This window comes from Pseudorca crassidens, chromosome 4, assembly GCF_039906515.1.
Source record: "Pseudorca crassidens isolate mPseCra1 chromosome 4, mPseCra1.hap1, whole genome shotgun sequence".
Lineage (NCBI taxonomy): Eukaryota > Metazoa > Chordata > Mammalia > Artiodactyla > Delphinidae > Pseudorca > Pseudorca crassidens.
In genome coordinates, this window is record NC_090299.1 from 36,635,780 (window position 1) to 36,657,773 (window position 21,994).

The 21,994-nt window shown below is 42.0% G+C and overlaps 1 protein-coding gene across 1 annotated transcript in view; it reads right to left on the reverse strand.

The window, feature by feature from the left end:
- Positions 1-21,994, reverse strand: part of STK32B (serine/threonine kinase 32B) — a 340,079-nt gene that overhangs the window by 115,435 nt on the left and 202,650 nt on the right. The window contains exon 4 of the mRNA XM_067735498.1: positions 8,595-8,768. Coding sequence (XP_067591599.1) covers positions 8,595-8,768 — 174 coding nt within the window. The remainder of the gene's footprint in view (positions 1-8,594; positions 8,769-21,994) is intronic.

Below are 21,994 nucleotides of genomic sequence, written 5' to 3' on the forward strand. Positions count from 1 at the left end.
TAGAGACAGTAAGAGCTTGGTGACTTGAGGCGTCCACTTAGTGTTTGCTCCCAGGCAAGTTATTTATTCCCTATGAGACTCAATGTTCCCACCTGTAAAATGAGGCTGATAATGGGCCCCACCTCTGTTGGCTGGTGTTGGGATTAGGTGAGATCATACCTGCAAAGTACTTAAAACAGAGCCTGGCACAAGCAAAGTGCTCAGCAAATTTTTATCTCCATCATGGGTGTAGCATCTTACAAACAATGATTTCTATTTTGTTACCTACCATTCCCAGGTTTCAAATATGGGGATGATCCACTGCATTTAAATTCTTACTGTACATAAATATGAACAAAGCTCAGTTCCAAGCCCTGCCCCAGTGAGTAATCTCCTTCTCATACTATTCGCACCCAAAGACACACAATGCCAAAAATCTCGTGTGTGTGCGTGCGTATGCACATGCTTCATTTACTTTTTACCTGTTAATATTTTTAGATTAAGTTGTCCACAGGGAATAGGAATGGTGAATTCAAAGTGGAAGTTTGAAGCATATGCTGTAAATAAGTGAAAATCCTCAAAATAATGGGAGAATTATTTTTCACTTGCACACTTTTTAATCTTTTGAACTTTATAACACGTACACATACTCTCTATTAAAAAATGAGGCCTGGACTTAACGCTAACAAAACCCATAGCAAAAAAAAAATTTTACTTCTTTATTTTCTCGGTTTATTCAATAAAGTGACAAAAAATTGTAATAGGGAAGAACTTTGTATTCTACTACAGGTTACTCACTAAAGGGATGTTAAAGTATGCATAATGGTCCATCTCTGGGAACCCTGCCTCCCAGGTAATGGGCATTAAGCTAAAATACCTTTGTTTAGCTCACAGGAAACATCCTGACCAGGCCCACCTATGAATGACAGCAGCAAGGAGAAAATGAACACATCCCCTCCAGAGGCTGACCAGAACCAGGAAATGCTTGGCTTTATTCCCTCCCCTTTTAGTGTAAAAGAAGCCTGAATTCTAACTCAGGCAAGATGGTTCTTTGGGACACGAGTCCACCATCTTCTCGGTCTGCTGGTTTTCCTAATAAAGTCACTCTTCCTTGCCTCCACAACTCATCTCTTGATTTATTGGCCTGTTGTGTGGTGAGCAGTATGCGCTTGAACTCGGTAACAAAATGATAAACTTTATATAACTTAGCATTTGTATACTTATTTTCTAGACAATTTGTAGAACTGAGAAGTGGCTTTGAAAAGCTTGTTCATCTCAAAGATAATGCTAGTTTAAAGAAAGGTGCTTGCTAGTGTTCCAGGATTGAACTATTATTTTTCCTAAAGATAAAAAGGAAAAGAAAAAGATTTCTGACAAAGCCCATAAAGAAGCCCTCAATAAAATTTATAATTAGCTTTAATGACAGAGAGGGCTTCACAAATATTTGACTCATTAAGCAGATATCTTCTCAAGGCTGAATACTTTCAATAAACAACTCCAGAGGCTTCCCTGGTGGCGTAGTGGTTGACAGCCCACCTGCTGATACAGGGGACACGGGTTCGTGCCCCGGTCCGGGAAGATCCCACATGCCATGGAGCGGCTGGGCCCGTGAGCCATGGCCGCTGAGCCTGTGCATCCCGGAGCCTGTGCTCCGCAACGGGAGAGGCCACAACAGTGAGAGGCCCGCGTACCACACACACACACACAAAACAACTCCAAGGCGAAGCTGAAGATGCTTCTCATGTATCTGATGAGATTTCTGCCCTGGAAAGGAAGACTGTGAGTCCGATGAAGTGAAGGACCACTGGGATTACAAACCTTTGAGACTGTGAGTTAATTTTCATGTGATGCAGGTTCAGGGCTGGAAGCAAAATAAAATGCACTATATAAATAATCAGACTTCATCGAGAGATTTTTCTAAGGGAGTAAAGGACACTGCCCTAGGACTTTCAGGAATTTTTAGACCACAGTTTGGTAGAAGTAACCTCACTGGTGAAAAGTTTTCTTCAAAAGGAGTTTGAAAATGTTGCCCCAAACCCACTTTGATTAGCATTTAGATCACTGCTCTGTTCAAAACAGTGAACAAGCTTGCTGTTTACGGGCTCGTATTTATGAGTGGATTGGATCTAAAAATAAAAGACAAGGGAGAGAATTACTGGTGCCGTGAACCTCACCTGAACCATGAGCTCTCTTCAAATCTGCTCATTTCTCCCAAATTGATAGATAATGCAACAGCACCTGCCACTGACCAAGGAGACTCCAAGAAGCCTTTATTGTTCATTTCCTTTATTTTTCTGATGAGATGTAGTTCTTCAAAGCACTACTTTATGTATCAAAAGAATTATGATTACATATTGCAGTGGAACTTGGAGAAATTTTTAACATCAAACATGAGATTTCAAAGGAATTTCATGCTTGTGCATGGCTACTTTGGGCCCCACCAGAAATTTTCAAAAGGCTGACTCCTCAGATATCAAGGGATATTTGGGCAGAAAAGTTACAGGAAGCACTGCAAGATTTGGGTAGTGACTTATTGAATTTGAACTTGTATTTTCAAGTAATTTCAAGTAAGGCGTGTCTTTCATTTCTTTCTTTAGTATTTCTTCATTGATTCAATACGTAGTTATGGAGCACTTCCTCTGTGCCGGGCAGTGAGTCAGGGGTGACCTCAGGCTAGGGGCATCACCACCAGAATCCTCTCTTGCTTCATGGGCACTGCTGGAAGAGCCTTCCTCAGGGGCGCTTGGGAGGAGTCGATGAGATCCATCCATGCATATTTTTATGTTCAGATGTGCAAGCACCCTCAATCATATAAGGGTTTTATAAACAGTTCAATGCAGAAAGCCAGGATAGCATGTGCTCATCAGCATGGGATCTGGGGTCAGAGTGTCTTGGTTTGAAACCTGGTTCCATGACCTGCCAGCTGTGTGCCAGAGTGCAAATCACCCAATTGCTCTGAAAAATTAGGATAATCCTAGTACCTAGCCCATTTGATTGATGTGAGAATTAAATGAGATATTTGTATGTATATGAATATACACACATATGCATATATATGCACACACATATGTAAACACACACAAACACATGCGTGTCTGTGTGTGTGTGTGTGTGTGTATATATATATATAATTTAAGGTAGTGCTGACACACAGGAGCTTAACAAACTTGATTCACTGTCACTGTTGTTAGTCATCTGCTCTTCTGCATGACCTGGTCCTTCTGGGTAGCTAGTCCAGTAACCAGCTCTGGCTGAAGAGCACCCCCGGGGAGGTGCCTTCGGTGAACGTCATTCTCGATTACCAGTTGGACCACATCACTCCCAAGCTTCAACCCATCAATGACTGACACCAGCCGGAGCCTCAGGAAGTGCTCCCTGCCGAGCTGACCAGCTCAGCCTCTGCCCACCCAGGCCTCTCAGTAGGAGCCTGTCTGCCCAGTGCCTCCAGCGTTCCTCTTCTCTGGGCTAATGCCTATTTGTCCCACAAATCATATTTGCGTGTCCCAGAGGAAGCCTTGCCAGCCTCCTCTGTGTCCCCTGCTCTGCCCCCCACCTCAGTCTGGGCTGGGTGCCCTCCTCAGAGGTTCCGCCCGCCACTGTGTGGTGTCCTGTCCTGGGCCCCCTCTCCCCCTCGGACTGCAGTAATTTGGCCCCTAGAGTGGTTGTCTCTTCCGCCCAGGGAATCTGCGCAGGTGCAGGCAAAGGGTCCCACCCACCATTTTCTTCCCGGGGCTGGCACACTTCTTGGCCCAGAGTGTTTTGAAAGAACGAAGGGTCAACTCAAGTGCTCTAAAAAGTAAAACTTCTAATTGTTTTAAGACAATGATTTATTTTGAACCCACAATGGTGTTTTCCTGCTTATGCACTTTCAAGCTCACTGGGTTATACTCTGAAATACCTTTTATTTTCTACAGATCTACATCATCCTCAAAGGATGGAGATCTGTCACCACTAAGTATAAATGAACACCTGGTTTCAAAATCAATTCCCTCAGATGAAAGAAAGAGGAATGAGGCACCTAAAAGGTCCCAGGCACAGTTAAATCCTTTATGAACTTTTTCTCATGGAATTTGCATCTCATGGAATTTGTGAAGTAGGTGTCATCAGGCCCATTTTACAGATTAGGAAATGGAAGTCCATAAAGCTAAGTCACACGTCCAAGTCCACCAAGATGGAAGATAGAAATTCTTGGCAATTCAACTCAGGCTTGCATTTGTGGAATGATTCTGCCACTTGCAAGTGTGGCTACTTGGAAAGAAGCAACATTCATCAGTCTGTATAAAATATGGCATTGACAGTGCCTTGTACATATGCAGTAGGGGACTTACATATTCAGCTGTTGAATGAATACAAAACATTGCACAACATTATCTTATATCCCTATGCACAATGTGTACAGACACACATAATTTCAAGTCTGTACATACATACACGATGAAAAAGAGATTTATTGAACCATATGGGAGGGGGGAAAAAAACCCTGACTCAAATTTCTGCCAAGTCTGTAAGTTTAGAAATGGTAAGGTAATTCCATTTACCATATGGGAGGGGGAAAAAAACCCTGACTGAAATTTCTGTCAAGTCTGTAAGTTTAGAAATGGTAAGGTAATTCCATTTACTTTTAGTGGATTGTTAAAAATTTCCTTACATTGTTGGATAGCTCCTTTTCTCTCAGGTAGATCTGGAATCTGAGGGCAGATGACCCCACATAGAGCAACATAAAAACATTTGTTGAAATACAATGAAATGGTTCCGAACCACCATGCTCTTATGTGACAGCTCCATTTTCCGCCTGGTCTACCGTCAGCTCTGCTCTGGGATGTTGGCATCTGTCTCACCAAGGTCCACATGACTCAGTGTGTGGGGGGATGCAGGCAAATAGATCATCTATTACACACTAGCGGAGGAAGGACTGTGATAATGGGTGAATGACACTTGTACAATAGGTTGGTAAAGAACTCGCTCCTTTCATTGCCTTCAAAGAAGCCCAGCCAGCCCACAGAGGCTACTCTGGTATAGGGTGACCTTCCTTAACAAATATAGCACAGTGCTTATAAACCCAGATTCCACAGCCGGAATGCCTGCGGGCAAAAGCTAGTCAATGACTGTGTGAATGAACAATGGACCTCAGTAAATACGCTGCATCACACTGAACAGTCCCTTTACTCCTGTTCGACCAGGGCTGCTGCTGCTACTATTACTACTACTACTGTTACGACTGGGACTACTACACTTCCTTCTCCTTCCCCCTTCCTCCTCTTTCTACCTCTCCTCTCCCTCCTTCCTCGTCTTCATTTGCATTTTGTTACATTTGTTACTATTTGTGTCAAAATGATACAGAGGAATAGTTCCAAGAATCAAATTGTGCTGAAAGTTTTGTTACAATATAGCGACAATCCCTATCACTTTCTCCTTGATTTCTCCCTCTCCGTCCATTTATCTCTCCCAGGCTATAATTTTGGTATTTAGCTCCTTATCTTGAAATGACTGATGTACAGGACTCCTTGACTTTTCAATTTCCGGCTCTATCTGCTGGCTTCCCACTATGGAAGATGAGTATGTAGCAGTCTTTCCTTCGTGTGTCCCCACAAGACACAGGCATCTTCCCATTTCCTCACTTCACCTAATGGGGTATTATTGTATTTTTGGTTAGGTCAATTTTTAGGGGTTAGGTGATTATGATTAAGCATGCTACGCAGAGATGATTCATGTAGTAAATTGTATGATATGCAATGTCCTGTCCAACACTTTCATTCCCTGGAGTTAAAAATTATCTTCTATTTATTGCTGAGTTTTTTCCCTGAACTTCTCATTTATTCAACTTCAGATTCTTTGCCAAATAAATATTTCAAGGCAGCCAGATGTCTTAGGAATTCTATCAGCTCGCTCTTCCTGAAGAAGTCTCTCCCAGGGACTTCTGATCTGACTCCAATCAGAACTGGTCATGGTCTACAGCACAGGCACAGCTGACATCCTTGACCCACCCATCATCCGGAAGATTTCCTTTGCCTCTCTCTTCTTTGCTGGAGCTCCAGCTTTCCGTATTCCATTTCTTCCTCCTTGATTTAGTCATTCAGTTTAGTGGAGTCCATGTCATTTTCTAATAGCTACTTGAGAAAAGGTATATGAGAAGTATATTTTTTGAGACCTTGAACTTGTGAAAACGTACATCTCACATTTGATCGATAAGCATGTTTCCACTGCCTTCTGGTGTTTGATAATCCCAAACTATTGTTCTATAGTGTAAGCTTATTGGATCCAAAGTTTGTTTTGATGTATGTCTGTTTCTAGTCACTGTATCCTTGGTGGACCCTTCAGTCTGGAAATTCATATATTTCAGGTCCAGGAGATTTTCTTTACTTCATTGATGATTTCTTCCCCTATGTTTATGTTTTCTCACTTTTCTTTCTTCCCTCCCTCCCTTCCTTCCTTCCTTTCTCTCTCTCTCCCTCTTCCTTCCTTCTCTCTCTCTCTGATACTGAACTTACTGTACTGGTCCTCTAATTTTCTTATATTTTCTTTTTGTCTTTTTATTCTACTGTGCATAGGATATCTTCAAGCTTTATCTTCTAACACCTTTATCTTTTGAATTTTTCATTTCTACATTAATATTTTTAATTTATAAGAGCTCTGATCTGATGTTTGTCCTTTGAATTTCAAATACACATAGTACTTCTTATTTTACGATTGCAAAACTCTTTTCATCCCGCTGAAAATACTGATCATAGCTCTTTTGATAGTGTCTTGTCCTGGCAGAGTCTCTGTTTATTCCAAGCTTTTTTTCTTTTTCCATTTGACTGCGTGGCTCTCACTCTTCATGTTAGAAGATTTCTCTGGATGTCTGATAATCTTTAGCTGTCACTAACTTAGTTGGGAGCTTATAACAAATGAGCAGGGCTTGCTGACCCTGAACTACACTCCAAGGGTCTTGGGGAACTTCTGATGTCTAAATCTCTTTCCTCTTGGCTCAGCCAAACCCCCACTGAAATCATTCAGGTGTCCATTCAGGAGGAGGAAGGCCTGAGCCCAGCTGGAAGTGGGAAGCGTGTGTTATCTGAGCATCTGGTATGGATATGTCTACGTAGTGGTGCTATTTTCAGTACCATATCCCAACTCAAGAGGCTTGATGTCTTTCAGTCCAGACACTCTCTATTTTACTCTCCTGAGGGAACAAACCTTCAGTCTTCTACTTGGAAGAGGAAGGGACAGCCATCCAGTTATTCAGGATGGGTAAGCAGATTGGGGGTTCTCAGTACATCTTAAAAGGCTTTCAAACAATGAACCTTATTTTAGCCTCTCTTTTACCCCTTCTTCCACCTTCCATCTATACTGATGACTCCCCATTCCTGAGCCTTGCGGGGGATTCTTTAGTGCCTATCAATTCATGGTTCTTCCCAGGGACAACTCAAACTTCAGTTTCTGGCGTCCTAAGCCATTTACTACTCCATCTTCTTTCTAATCCCCCTCCCCACCATGTTTTGCTATAGTCTCCTCTTTAGTTTTCCCCATCCTTGTGAATTTGCCATTTTTCAAACCCTCCTTACTGTCACTTTATGGAGACTTTAGAAAGGAGAAACTGTAAGTGTGTGTGTGCACGTGTGTGTGTGCACGTGTGTGTGCTTCATCTACCGTCTTTACTCTCAAGCTCAAGTTCTTGTCTTTCCCAAGTCCTCCAAAACTGTATAAGTTAGAAGAAGACCCACTAGGCACAGTGCAAGACGATGGGTGAACAGATTTGGAGCTACTCACGCTGGCCCCCTCCTCTGTGGTCAGAGATAGGACTTTATTAATGAAACCATTGCTTTCTTTCTTTTTTTTTTTTTTCTTTGCGGTACACGGGCCTCTCACTGTTGTGGCCTCTCCCGTTGCGGAGCACAGGCTCCGGAAGCACAGGCTCAGTGGCCATGGCTCACGGGCCCAGCCACCCCGCGGCATGTGAGATCCTCCTGGACCGGGGCACGAACCCGTGTCCCCTGCATCGGCAGGTGGACTCTCAACCACTACACCACCAGGGAAGCCCAAACCATTGCTTTCTGAAGCCTCTCGCTGGCCTCCTGCCTCTGCAGTCAAACTTGCCTTGCTCACCAGGTTGGATGTGGTGGTGCTGTGCACAGGCAGGGAGAAGCAAAGGCCCTGAGGAAGCAGCAGAAACTCAGAGCTTATATCCAAAGCCCAGAGCCAGCACTGAAGCTTCCCAAGAGGAAGAAATCCTCCATGATACACAGCACTGATTTCAAAGTAAGGAAAGGAATAGAGGAGAATCCCTCACATTCCCATCTCATGCCACTGTGACTCTTCTAACCTGACGCTAGAGGGACAGAACATTCCAGTCTCCCAAAGACACACCAGAATGGAGAAGCAAAGGCCGACCACCAGCCACGTCTCTAAGCAGTGGGGTACCAAGAGAGGAGGTTACACAGGCAGTGGGAGTGTTCCACCTCGATGCACGTGACAAGGGAGTAGGTAGAGAAGGTAAAAGCAATAAAGCTGTTCTGCTTTTTATGATCTCCATGTGCTGCCACTTCTAAAGAATGTCAGTGAGAAAATACTCTCGATGGCTGCAGACTCCTCCCATCACACCCCACCCCCCAGCATCCCTCCAGCAGCCTGGTTACCTGTGGATGATGTGATACCTCTGCAGATACTCCAGGGCCAGGGCCAGCTCGCAGATGTAGAGCTTCACGGCCCCCTCTGTGAAATGTACATTCTGTTGCAGGTGATAACGTAGATCCCCTCCCAGCAGCAGGTCCACCACCATGAACATGTCCTCCTCGTCCTGGAAGGAGTACCTAGGAGCACCGAGGGGCAGAGAAAGTTAGGGATGGAGATGACTCCAATGCCCTCAAGACCGATGCCCCCATTTTACAGAAGAGCAAACTGAGGCTCAGAGAGAGGCACTGATGCTGCCCAAGTTACAGTGTTCTATGACAGAGCACCAGTCCTCTGGCTGACAAATGGCACTTGAACCAACACTGGACTCCAACAGGTTACTTTGTTTTTAGTATATGTTTTAATTAGATGTTGTCAGGACTTAAGTAGCTGGTCTCCAAAGCTGCAGCCCCTTCTCCACTCATTCCCCTGTCCTCCCCACACATGCCGCTCCCCACAAGGATCTTGTTTCTGCAGCCCTTGAAGGCAGTGATGCTCTGGTAAGACACATCCAGGCTTTAAAGGAACTGGCGGTTTCTACTCACGTTGCTTCTCAGAACCTGGCCAGAGCCTAAGCCCTATGGAGAGGCCATGAGAAGGAAAACAAAGGCGCTCTGTTCAAGAGCCCCAGCTGAGCACTCAGTGACAGCCCGCGCCAACCAGTAGCCGTGAGAGTGAACCACCTTGGGAATTTGGATATTCTGCTGCAGTCCCAGCTGACATCACATGGAGCAGAAGAGCCGCCCCGATAAGCCCAGTCAACTTACAGAACGTGAGATAATGAGATGGTTGTATTTTGAGCCACTAAGATTTTGAGTGTATTTTTCCCCCAAAGCAACAGAAGTTGCACTTAGGCCTTTTAAGGGCTGAAGCACCAACATAAAAACCCTGAGAACGGCGTTAAACAATTGTACACTAGAATCACGTCATAAAATGTCGTCACGTTCCATACAGAACCATGAACTGTAATAAGGGCATCACAGAATGACAGGATGTTGTCTTGGAGGCTTAGATCTGTGTCTCAGATCCTCGACTATTAGACCTGGGCCACCCAGGCCATTCCCCTCGTTCGACAGAAGAGGGAAGAAGGGCCTCAGTGAGCCACCGTCAGCGTGAAAATAAGACTCAGAACCCCCACTCCCATCGAGCTCTTACAACCACACACTGCTGAGATGCTGCTGTAACATGTACTTGCTGTGTTTCCCTGACCTGGGCATGCAGCCCTGAGGAGGGAGCCCGACTCGGCCACAGGAGAGGTGACAGACCATGTGCTTACGGGATGAGGGATTCCAGGGGTGGAAAGAACCTTAAATGCCATCTAGCCCCACCCACCCTGTATTACAGAGACTGGGATCCAGAGACAGAAGAAATGGCTGCCCGAGTGTCACAGTTCTCCTTGTATGTCTCACCTGCTGTTTATACGGGTCGGGATCAAAGCAAGGAGGAGGGGGGTGATATATTGTGACCCCTAACTGTAAATTTACCAGATGTTTACAGAGTACCTGTCCTGTGACAGGCATTGGGTGGTGTGCTGGGGACACTGGGACAAAGTAATTGTCCTCACTCTGAAGGGGCACACAGTTCCCTAGGAGAGAAGGGCTAAGTCAACAGTCAGTGGTCATGCAGGGGGACAGGGGCTCTAGAAATCTCTCTGGGGTGCAGTGGGCATGTGGAGGGAGGAAGTCAGCTCTCCAGCAACTGAGGTGGGTGGAAAGGTCTTTGCAGATGAAGGGTACCCTGGGTCTGGGACACACAGGGACTGTGACCCAGACAGAAGGACAGCATGAACCTTTTGGTGCTGGGAGTCCAGGACTCTGTAGGGTCTTGGGGACAGCACCTCCCATCCCCCCAGTTTCAGCATCTTAGCCACTGACAACCCAAGGGTGATGATGCAGACCAGCCTCTTCCATTCTCTTTCAGGCTCACTTCAGGGCTGGAGCAGTGGCTGCCTGCCCAGTCAGGAAAGAGGTGGTCCAGGGGCTTGTGGGGGTGCCCAGGGCCACCTGGAGGGCACCAGCTGGACTTTATATTTGCTTCAGGACAAGTATAAGCTGTCTAGTGCGTGATCACTGCCCCAATTGATGCACTGCAGGAGTTGGATGCTCGAGAAGAGGTTAAAAAATAAAGCTTGCCCAGGAGCCTTGCCCAAGGTAGGCTCCCAGCCTGGAGGCACTGGCCTTTTCCAGACACTATTTTTTCTGGGTGTACTATCTGAGCCCATGCGAGGATGGAGAGAATCAAACAAAGATGCACTTGACACACTGGAGCATGGAGCAGGTAACCACGGGCCTCTTTAGCGAACTCTGTAAAAGCCACGCTTCAATCTGTCTTTCAACATGGTCATAGCCATCTGTATTAACCTTTTCTCTTTCATGGGAATTTTAGAATAAATGTATCTGGTTTCTTGAAAACCTCTGACTTTTGTTGGAATTATGTTTAATTTACAAATTAAAGAGAATTAGCATTTTTACGATGCTGGAACTTTCCAACCTTTCCATGAACATGAAATATCTATTTATTCTGGTCTTCTTTTTATGTTTGTCAATTAAATTTTATAATTTTCTACTTAAGGGCCTGGCATGTATGCATTTTTTTATGACTTTAACTTTTTATTCTATATTGGAGCATAGCCGATTAACAATGTTGTGATAGTTTCAGGTGCACAGCAAAGCGACTCAGCCATACACGTACATGTACCCATTCTCCCGCAGACTCCCTTCCCATCCAGGCTGCCACATAACATTGAGCAGAGTATTCTGATATTTTAAGATAAATTTTATTGCTATTGTGAAGATAATCTTTTAAAGTAAGGTGCACTAAATGGTCATTGCTAGGGGAAAATACACTCCGGAATTGCTAATGTTTATCTTAAATCTAGCAGCTTGGCTGACTTCTTAGTTATTAGTTCTAATACCTTTCATATATTTTTTCCACTTATTATATGAAGATGATTATGTATTCTACAAAAAACTCCCATGTTTATACTCTTGCGATCCTTATGCTGTTTACTTTTTCTTGTTTTATTTTACTACCCAGGACCTCCAGTAAAACATTGATTATAAGAGGTGATGCTGGGCATTTTTATCTTGTTCTGGAATTTAGTAAACTGTATCTCCATTAAGTAAATTGTTTGCTGTAGGTATTTGATGGATGTCATTTAATCCAGTTAAGAAAGTTGCTTTCTAGACTGCTAAGAATTTTTATCGGATGGGTTCAAAGGTTTTATTTTTTTTTTTTTTACATTAAACTGTCTTTGCATTTCTAGTCTAAACCTTACTTGATAAACACACATATATATATGTATATCTGTATACATATATATGTGTATCTGTGTATTATATATAACATATATAATAATAAATAAATATATAAGTATATATTTATAATATATATTTAAATTTATAACATATAATATATAATATAATAATGTATAATAAATATATATAAGTATATTATATATAACATATACTATATATATATATATATATATATTTTTTTTTTTTTACTGGGTTCAGGTTTATTCATTTAGGATTTTTGCATCAAATGTTCCAAGTGACACTGGCCTATATTTTCCTACCTTTGTCCTGACCCTGTTTTGGTATCATGGTAATACTGGCTTTGTATGATGAAGTGATTTTGTTTTGTCTATGTTCAAGAAGAGTGGGGCTTCCCTGGTGGCGCAGTGGTTGCGAATCTGCCTGCCAATGCAGGGGACACGGGTTCGAGCCCTGGTCTGGGAGGATCCCACATGCCGCGGAGCAACTGGGCCCGTGAGCCACAACTACTGAGCCTGCGTGTCTGGAGCCTGTGCTCCGCAACAAGAGAGGCCGCCATAGTGAAAGGCCCGTGCACCGCGATGAAGAGCGGCCCCCGCTTGCCACAACTAGAGAAAGCCCTCGCACAGAAACGAAGACCCAACACAGCAAAAATAAATAAATTAATTAATAAACTCTTACCCCCAACATCTTCTTTAAAAAAAAAAAAAAAAAAAAGAAGTGTACAAGAGACATCATCTGCTTGTAACAAGTCTGGTGTCAAAACGCCCTCCATTCCCCCACTTACGATTCACCTGGGACTCTCCCCCCTCACTTAAGGCACACCTGCTGCAGCCGTCTGATGACTCCTGCTCCCCCCTCTCAACAAAAGATGACAATGTGACTAGAAAGTTTACGCGCATCCTCTGGCCACTGGTGTTGGTTCATCAGGCCCCCTCAGAGTGCTCCTGGGGTCAGTGTGTGGATGAGGACCTTGCTCTAGGTGTGCTCGGCTAGAAGCTGTAACTGAGGCTGTCTAGATCCTGTGGCCCAAAATGAAGATAAGACCCATCTGTAGAGTGAAGCTGCAGAGAGTCAAGCAGGGCTGAAGGGCTGGAAACAGAGAGAGGCCCTGCTGGAGGTGAGGGCTCCAGCCTGGGCGGAAGAGCGATCTGTCCCTGAACTTCCTATTTACATGGGCAATGACTGTACTTTTTGATTTAAGCTACTTAACACTGTGTTTCTGTCACTTGGAATTGAAAGAGTCATCTGATGCATCTTTCCACGTATTTGCTACTGGAGATAAGGGTTTAGATACTCAGAAAGAAATGACAGGAATCGGCTGTAATACGCTCCTACAGATGCTCAGTTTGTATTCTAATAGTTGATGGACTATTGAAACGCTGTGTTAATGACCAGTGAGTTCTTGCACCCTCAATCCACAGCTAAACTGTCAAAGGGAATCTCATTCAGTATTCCATCAGAACTTTTTGGAGGAGCAACATGAATTTTCAGGGGAGAAACTTGCAGACCAGAATGAATTCTAAAGAGAAAATCCCAAATGCAAAGACAGCGATAATTTAGGCAATAACTCAGATTATGGATTTTTCTCACTGCAGATCCATCGTCACCCTGGGCCACGGACCCTATATTCTCCAGGAGACTCAATGTCATTATCAGAGAACAGAGAATGACCTTGCATTGATCTCTCTGTAGTTTTGTGCCGTTCCACAGCTCTGTGCCATTGCCTCTTTTGCTTCTTATTGGACTGGAATTATAATTATGTTCTCATGATGCCGTTGCATATTATCATGGAAATGATGGAGATCACAAATGAAAAACCTGCACTTGATTGCAGTAATGCTGACCATGGAGAAATCTGGATAATTAGGCTCAATATGCAAGATCAAAGAAGGTCAGGAGCTGGGATGGCATCAGTCCTGGCCTGGACATTGACATACGCCAACATGAAGAATCCAACATCCTTTGGGTTTTTAAAAAAATGTATTAATTTCCTACCTTATTCCAAAACGGACTAAAAGTGACTTGCAAAATACATAACAAAGTACAATTAAAAATAAGTAAGCCACAGACCAAGTCAAAGAATAATAAAGGAATACAAGAAAATGGTTGCAGGCAAAAATGCCCAAAGAACTTGCCTGCTTGCCTGAAGTAGGCCATCAATGCATTTCTAACCTTCCCAGCAACCAGAGCAAAGTGTATGTTTCATTGTTTATTGCTGGTGCAGAAGCCAGAGGGAACTCTCTCCCACTGGATTCTTATAAAGACGACATTCTGTAACGTGGTGATCAATGAGCTATCTAAAATAGCTCTGAACAGAGTTGCAAGTTTAACGGGATTTTTGTATGATGTTCCTCAAGATAGACTGAATGCATCCAAGTCCAATTCCGTTAAAGCAGTGCTACATGGGGCAACAGCAAAGTGGTCTGGGCGTCATGCTCACAGGTGAGCTTTCTTAATAAAAGAGATGCTGGTGAATGGCCTCAGGGACTACTTCACAAATATGAGCTCATGCACACACCAACAAACACCCAGTAGGCTTCTACTACGCATCCAGCCCTGTGCCAGAAGCTGGGATTCAGTGGGAGGAGTTGCCCCAATAGGTCACCTGAGTTTGTGATAATCATAAGGAGTCTGGAGTTTGATGTCCTGTGCCAGGACAAGTGCCGCCTGATGATCCATTGCTGCATTTCCATTTTTTGCACTTGGCCATGGACTTAACAGTCCCAGAGACACTCATTGTTGTCACTCTCTCATCCCTACCTGCTCCCTCACAATGCTCCCTAATCCCACCTCTCTACTCTTATCCATCATCCCCTTGCCAGTTTAGAGCAGTGGTTTCCAGCCACGGTGCCAGTGGGGACATCTGCTGACATCCGGAGACATTTTTGGTCGTCACACTGGAAGGGATGCTACTGGCATCTAGTGATTAGAGGCCAAGGATGCTGCTAAACATCCTACAATGAACAGGATGGCCCCATGACAAAGAATGATCTGCCTCGAATGTCCAGTTAGAGCATCTCCAGCGCTCCCTCTCACTTCATCTCACCTTGCCCAGTACCTGGTCTCTTCAACCAACGGTGTGTTATTAATGGCTGGGGAGGCATGGAAAGGAAAGGGACCTTCTGCAGGAAATCCTAAACCTTCTTAGTCTTCCAGCAGCGCAATGCTACTTGACCACTGGAAACAAATGCGTTTCTCTACTTTTCCTGAGGCAAAAGGAGTCAACTGCCCAGAGAGGACTCCGTGGGATGGTCATTCTGGAAGCCCTGGCAGCAGCACAAGCCACGTGTCTCCAACATTCACCTCCTCTGTCCTTAACCTGTCCACCCACAGGGACGAGGAGCCGAGCGTCTCCTAAGACCATTTTCTGTCCAATTTGATCTTCGAGGGGGAGCAGATAGAGAGGGGGGCTCACCCACCATGCTCACTTCCAGCGACTCTCAGAGACTTAATATCCAGCAAGAGAGGAGCTAGAAATACCCTCTAGACTAAGAAATCCAATAATGGGATGCTGGGCCTTCCGTTAGCTCATACAGACAAATAAAAAGGAGCTTATCAAACCTGAACTGTGCTTGATACATATGCCTTTAATAACATTCACAGTAATAAGCTGTTTTAAAAATTTTTAATTTGACTTCAGCCACAAAAGTCATCAAGCCATTCAAACACGCTAGCCCTCACTGTTCTCACACTAGGCTGATTCTGGCCTGTCTCTGTCCCAGGAGATTACAGGTTAGTTTCCATCTGCTGCCTGTTAGCCAAGTGCCATGAAGGGGAGACTCTCAAATGCCATCCAGCTCCCCGGGCCAAGGTAGTTTAGGGCAGGAGAAATTGTGGGATGATGCAAAGGCAAGACGCAAGTCCACGGCCCACCCCACCTGCCAGCTACACAGTGGGATTTGCAGACCCTCAAGTGTCATCTCTTTGTGTCAGTGCAGGACACTGTTCTTGTGGCTTAATGGTTTAATTTATAGATTAAATCTGTGCTCGCTTCTGCTTACTTCTAAAAGTTTTGCGGTGTCTAACGAAGTAAGACTGATGGATGCGATGGAGAGGAAAAATGTGGAACAAGGGAGAGGCGAATGTTTTGTTCCCATGGACAAACTGATTGTGAGCATGGTTCAACCTCCTTCACAGGACAGAGCAACAAAGGCAATGCATAACAGACAACCCACTCTCACTGTCTGATTGAATGAGATGAAGCCAAACATCTCCCTTGGGCTAAATTCCAAAAGAAATGTATAATTTGCATTCTTTACAAAGAGGAGGCATGGAGTAAGAAATAGGAAGCAAATAATGGTAACTCACACTTGTGGAGTGTTTCCTATGCACATTCCAATATTCATGAGAGATACTGGTCTGTAGTTTTCTTTCACTGCACTGTCTTTTAAAAAGTTATTTATTTATACAGTAGGTCTTTGTTGGTTATCTGTTTTAAATATAGCAGTGTGTACATGTCAACCCCAAACTGCCAATCTATCCCTCCCTTCCACCCTTCCCCCCGGTAACCATAAATTCATCCTCTAAGTCTGTGAGTCTGTTTTTCTTTTGTAAATAAGGTCACTTGTATCATCATATTTTTTTTAGATTCCTCATATAAGTGATATCATATGGTATTTGCCTTTGTCTGACTTACTTCACTTAGTATGATAATATCCAGGTCCATCCATGCTGCTGCAAGTGGCATTATTTCATTCTTTTTAATGGCTGAGTAATATTCCATTGTATGTATGTACCACATCTTGGTGGACATTTAGGTTGCTTCCATGTCTTGGCTATTGTAAACAGTGCTGCAATGAATACTGGAGAGCATGTATCCTTTTGAACCATGTTTTTCTCTCTATATATGCTCAGGAGTGGGATTGCTGGATCATATGGTAGCTCTATTTTTAGTTTTTGAGGAACCTCCATATTATTCTCCATAGTGGCTGTATCAGTTTACATTCCCATCAACAATGTAGGAGGGTTTCCTTTTCTCCACACCCTCTTCAGCATTTATTTTTTGTAGACTTTTTAATGATGGCCATTCTGACTGGTGTGAGGTGATATCTCATTGTAGTTTTGATTTGCATTTCTCTAATAATTAGCGATGTTGAGCATCTTTTCATGTGCCCTTTGGCCATCTGTATATCTTCTTTGGAAAAATGTCTGTTCAGGTTTTCTGCCAATTTTTTGATTGGGTTGCTTGGTTTTTGGATATTGAGCCACATGAGCTGGTTGTAAATTTTGGAGACTAATTCCTTGTTGGTCGCATTGTTTGCAAATATTTTCTCCCATTCTGTGGGTTGTCTGCAAATCAATCAGTGTGATACACCACATCAACATATTGAAGAATAAAAACCATTTGTTCATCTCAATAGAGGCAGAAAAACCTTTTGACAAAATTCAATACCCATTTATGATAGAAACTCTCCAGACAGTGGGCATAGAGGGAACATATCTCAACATAATAAAGATATATGACAAACCTACAGCTAACATCATACTCAATGGTGAAAAGCTGAAAGGATTTCCTCTAAGATCAAGAACAAGACAAGGACTTCCACTTTTGTCATTTTTATTCAACATAGTTTTGGAAGTCTTAGCCACAGCAATCAGAGAAAAAAAAAAAGAAATAAAAGGAATCCAAATTGGAAAAGAAGAAGTAAAACTGTCACTGTCTGCAGATGACATGATACTATACATAGAGAATCCTAAAGATGCTACCAGAAAACTATTGGAGCTCATCAATGAATTTGGTAAAGTTGCAGGATACAAAATTAATACACAGAAATCTGTTGCATTTCTATACACTAACAAAGAAAGATCAGAAAGAGAAATTAAAGAAACAACCCCAATTACCATCACATCAAGAAGAACAAAATAACTAGGAATAAATTTAACTAAGGAGACAAAAGACCTGTACTCCAAAAACTATAAGACGCTGATGAAAGAAATTGAAGACAACACAAACAGTTGGAAAGATATACCATGTTCTTGGATTGGAAGAATCAATATTGTTAAAATGACTATTCTACCCAAGGTAATTTACAGATTCAGTACAATCCCTATCAAATTACCAATGGCATTTCTCACAGAACTAGATCAAAAAATCTTAAAATTTGTATGGAGACACAAAAGACCTCGAATAGCCAAAGCAATCTTTTTTTTTTTTTAAATACATTTATTTATTTATTTTTGGCTGTGTTGGGTCTTCGTTGCTGCATGCGGGGTTTCTCTAGTTGCGGGGAGCAGGGGCTACTCTTTGTTGCAGTGCACGGGCTTCTCATTGTGGTGGCTTCTCTTGTTGCAGATCACGGGCTCTACGTGCGTGGGCTTCAGTAGTTGTGGCACATGAGCTCAGTAGTTGTAGCTCATGGGCTCTATAGAGTGCAGGCTCAGCAGTTGTGGCACATGGGCTTAGTTACTCCGTGGCATGTGGGATCTTCCTGGAGTAGGGCTCAAAACCGTGTCCCCTGTATTGGCAGGTGGATTCTTAACCACTGCACCACCAGGGAAATCCCCCAAAGCAATCTTGAGAAAGCAAAACGGAGCTGGAAGAATCAGGCTCCCTGACTTCAGGCTATACTACAAAGCTACAGTAATCAAAACAGTATGGAGGTGGGTCAAAAAGGATCTTGCTGTGATTTATGTCACAGAGTGTTCTGCCTATGTTTTCCTCTAAGATCCTTTTTGACTCATCTCCTAGAGAAATGAAAATAAAAACAAAAATAAACAAATGGGACCTAATGAAGCTTAAAAGCTTTTGCACAGCAAAGGAAACCATAAACAAGACCAAAAGACAACCCTCAGAATGAGAGAAAATATTTGCAAATGAAGCAACTGACAAAGGATTAATCTCAAAAATTTACAAGCAGCTCATGCAGCTCAATAACAAAAAAACAAACAACCCAATCCAAAAATGGGCAGAAGACCTAAATAGACATTTCTCCAAAGAAGATATACAGATTGCCAACAAACACAGGAAAGAATGCTCAACATCATTAATCATTAGAGAAATGCAAACCAAAACTACAATGAGATATCATCTCACACCGGTCAGAATGGCCATCATCAAAAAATCTAGAAACAATAAATGCTGGAGAGGGTGTGGAGAAAAGGGAACACTCTTGCACTGCTGTTGGGAATGTGAATTGATACAGCCACTATGGAGAACAGTATGGAGGTTCCTTAAAAAACTACAGATAGAATTACCATATGACCCAGCAATCCCACTACTGGGCATATACCCTGAGAAAACCATAATTCAAAAAGAGTCATGTACCAAAATGTTCATTGCAGCTCTATTTACAATATCCAGGAGATGGAAGCAACCTAACTGTCCATCATCGGATGAATGGATAAAGAAGATGTGGCACATATATACAATGGAATATTACTCAGCCATAAAAAGAAACGAAATTGAATTATTTGTAGTGAGGTGGATGGACCTAGAGTCCATCATACAGAGTGAAGTAAGTCAGAAAGTGAAAGACAAATACCATATACTAACATATATATATGGAATCTAAGGAAAAAAAAAAGTCATGAAGAACCTAGGGGCAAGACGGGAATAAAGGCACAGACCTACTAGAGAATGGACTTAAGGATATGGGGAGGGGGAAGGGTAAGCTGTGACACAGTGTGAGAGTGGCATGGACATATATACACTACCAAATGTAAAACAGATAGCTAGTGGGAAGCAGCCGCATAGCACAGGGAGATCAGCTCATTGCTTTGTGACCACCTAGAGGGGTGGGATAGGGAGGGTGGGAGGAAGGGAGATGCAAGATGGAAGATATATGGTAACATATGTATATGTATAACTGATTCACTTTGTTATAAAGCAGAGGCTGACACACCATTGTAAAGCAATTATACTCCAATAAAGATGTTAAAAAAATTAATTAAAAAAACTTGGAAACTGTAACTTTGCTAAATTCATTTGTTCTAGTCGTTATTTTTCAGATTATGAGTGATTTTTCATATAAACAATCATGCCATTTAAAAAAGAAAAAAAAAACAGTATGGTACTGGCACAAAAAACCAGAAATATAGATCAGTGGAACAGGATAGAAAGCCCAGAAATAAACCCATGCACCTATGGTCAATTAATCTATGACAAAGGAGGTAAGACTATACAATGGAGAAAACAGTCTGTTCAATAAATGGTTCTGGGAAATCTGGACAGCTGCATGTAAAAAAATGAAACTAGGACATTTGTTAACACCATACACAAAAATAAAATGGATTAAAGGCCTAAACGTAAGACTGGATACTATAAAACTCTTAAAAGGAAAACATAAGGCAGAACACTCTTTGACATAAATTGCAGAAATATCATTTTTGATCTGTCTCCCAGAGTAATGGAAATAAAAACAAAAATAAACAAATGGGACCTAATTAAACTCAAAAGCTTTTGCACAGCAAAGGAAACCACAAACAAAATGAAAAGACAATGCACTGTCTTTATCTGCCTTTGGTATCAGGGTAATACAAGTTCACAAATTGAATTGGGAAGTGTTCATTTCTCTTCTGTTTCCTGGAAGAGACTATATAAAATTCTTTAAATTTAATTCTTTAAATATTTGTTTTAAGTCTCCTGTGAAAGTATCTGGACATGGAACTCAATTTTTCAGGAGCTTTTAAATTATAAATTCAATTTATATAAAAAAGATAGAATTAAGTTAATTTTTTCTTGGTTAAGTTTTGGTAGTTTGTGGATTTTGAGGAATTGGTCCATTTCTTCTAAGTTGTCAAATTTATGAGTATAAAGTTGTTCACAGTATTCCTTTATTATCCTTTTAATGGCTGCAGAGCCTGTAGTGATAGCTTCTGTTTCATTCCTGATTTTCTTAATTTGTATCTTCTCTCAGTTTATAGTTTTCAGTCTTGCTAGAGTTTTATCAATTTTTTTTGAAGAACCAGCTTGTTGTTGCAATTGATTTTTTTTCTATTGCTTTCCTCTTTTCAATTTCATTGATTCTACTCTATTGTTTCCTTCTTTTTGTTTGATTCGGGTTTATTTTTCTCTTTGTTTTTTAGGTTTTTGAGATCGAGACTAGATTAATTTGAGACCTTTCCCCTTTTCTAATGTAAGCATTAAGAGCTATAAATTTCCCTCTCATCACAGCTTTAGCTGAATCCTACAAATTTTGATATGCTGTGTTTTCATTTTCATTCACTTGTATGTATTTCTATTTCTTCTGAGGCTTCTTTTTTAACCCAAGGATTATTAGAAATTTGTGTTTAATTTACAAGTATCTGGAGGTTTTCCTGTTGTCCTTCTGTTATTGAGGTCTAGTTTGGTTCCATTATGGTCATAGCACATACTCTGTCATGATTTCATTTTTAAAAATTTGTTGAGGTTTGTTTTATGAACCAGGAGCCAGGTAAATCTTTGTGACTATTCCATGGAAACTTGAAAATAAAAAGTACTTTCTGTGTTATTTGGTGAAATGTTCTGTAAATGTCAGTTAGGTACTCTTGGTTATGGTGGTGTTCATTCTTTTATATCTTCGCTGACTTACTGTCTAGAAGTTCCATCAATTGCTAAGAAGTCCCCAACTATAATTGTGGGTTTTTCTATGTCTCCTTTCAGCACTATCAAATTTTGTTTCATGTATTTGGAAACTATGATGATGGACCCATTTATAACACATTATTTGAATCATTTTAATATAGTATACTATATCATATTACCATGTATATATTTTATATTTATAAAGTTTATTTATCTATTTCCTACTGAGAGATAAATTTCAGCACAGTTGTTTTTACTTTTCCCTTGTTACAAGTGATGCTGCAATGAGGCTATTTACATATTTCTTCCTGTGCTCACATGCACAAGATAATTTATTAAACAAGCATGTATTGAGCACCAACCATACGTTGGACACTGGTCTAGGTGCTTCGGATACGTAAGTAAACAACAGAAATCATGTCCCTCTCTATGTGGGATTACGTAAAGTGAACTAAGCAACTAGCACAGTGGGTAGCACACAGGAGGGCTTAGGGGGAGCTGGTTATAAGAATGAGTGGCTAAATGAATAAAGCTAACATCCTGATGTTAAACATACTGAGTGATAAAAGTGTATCACATCCTTACT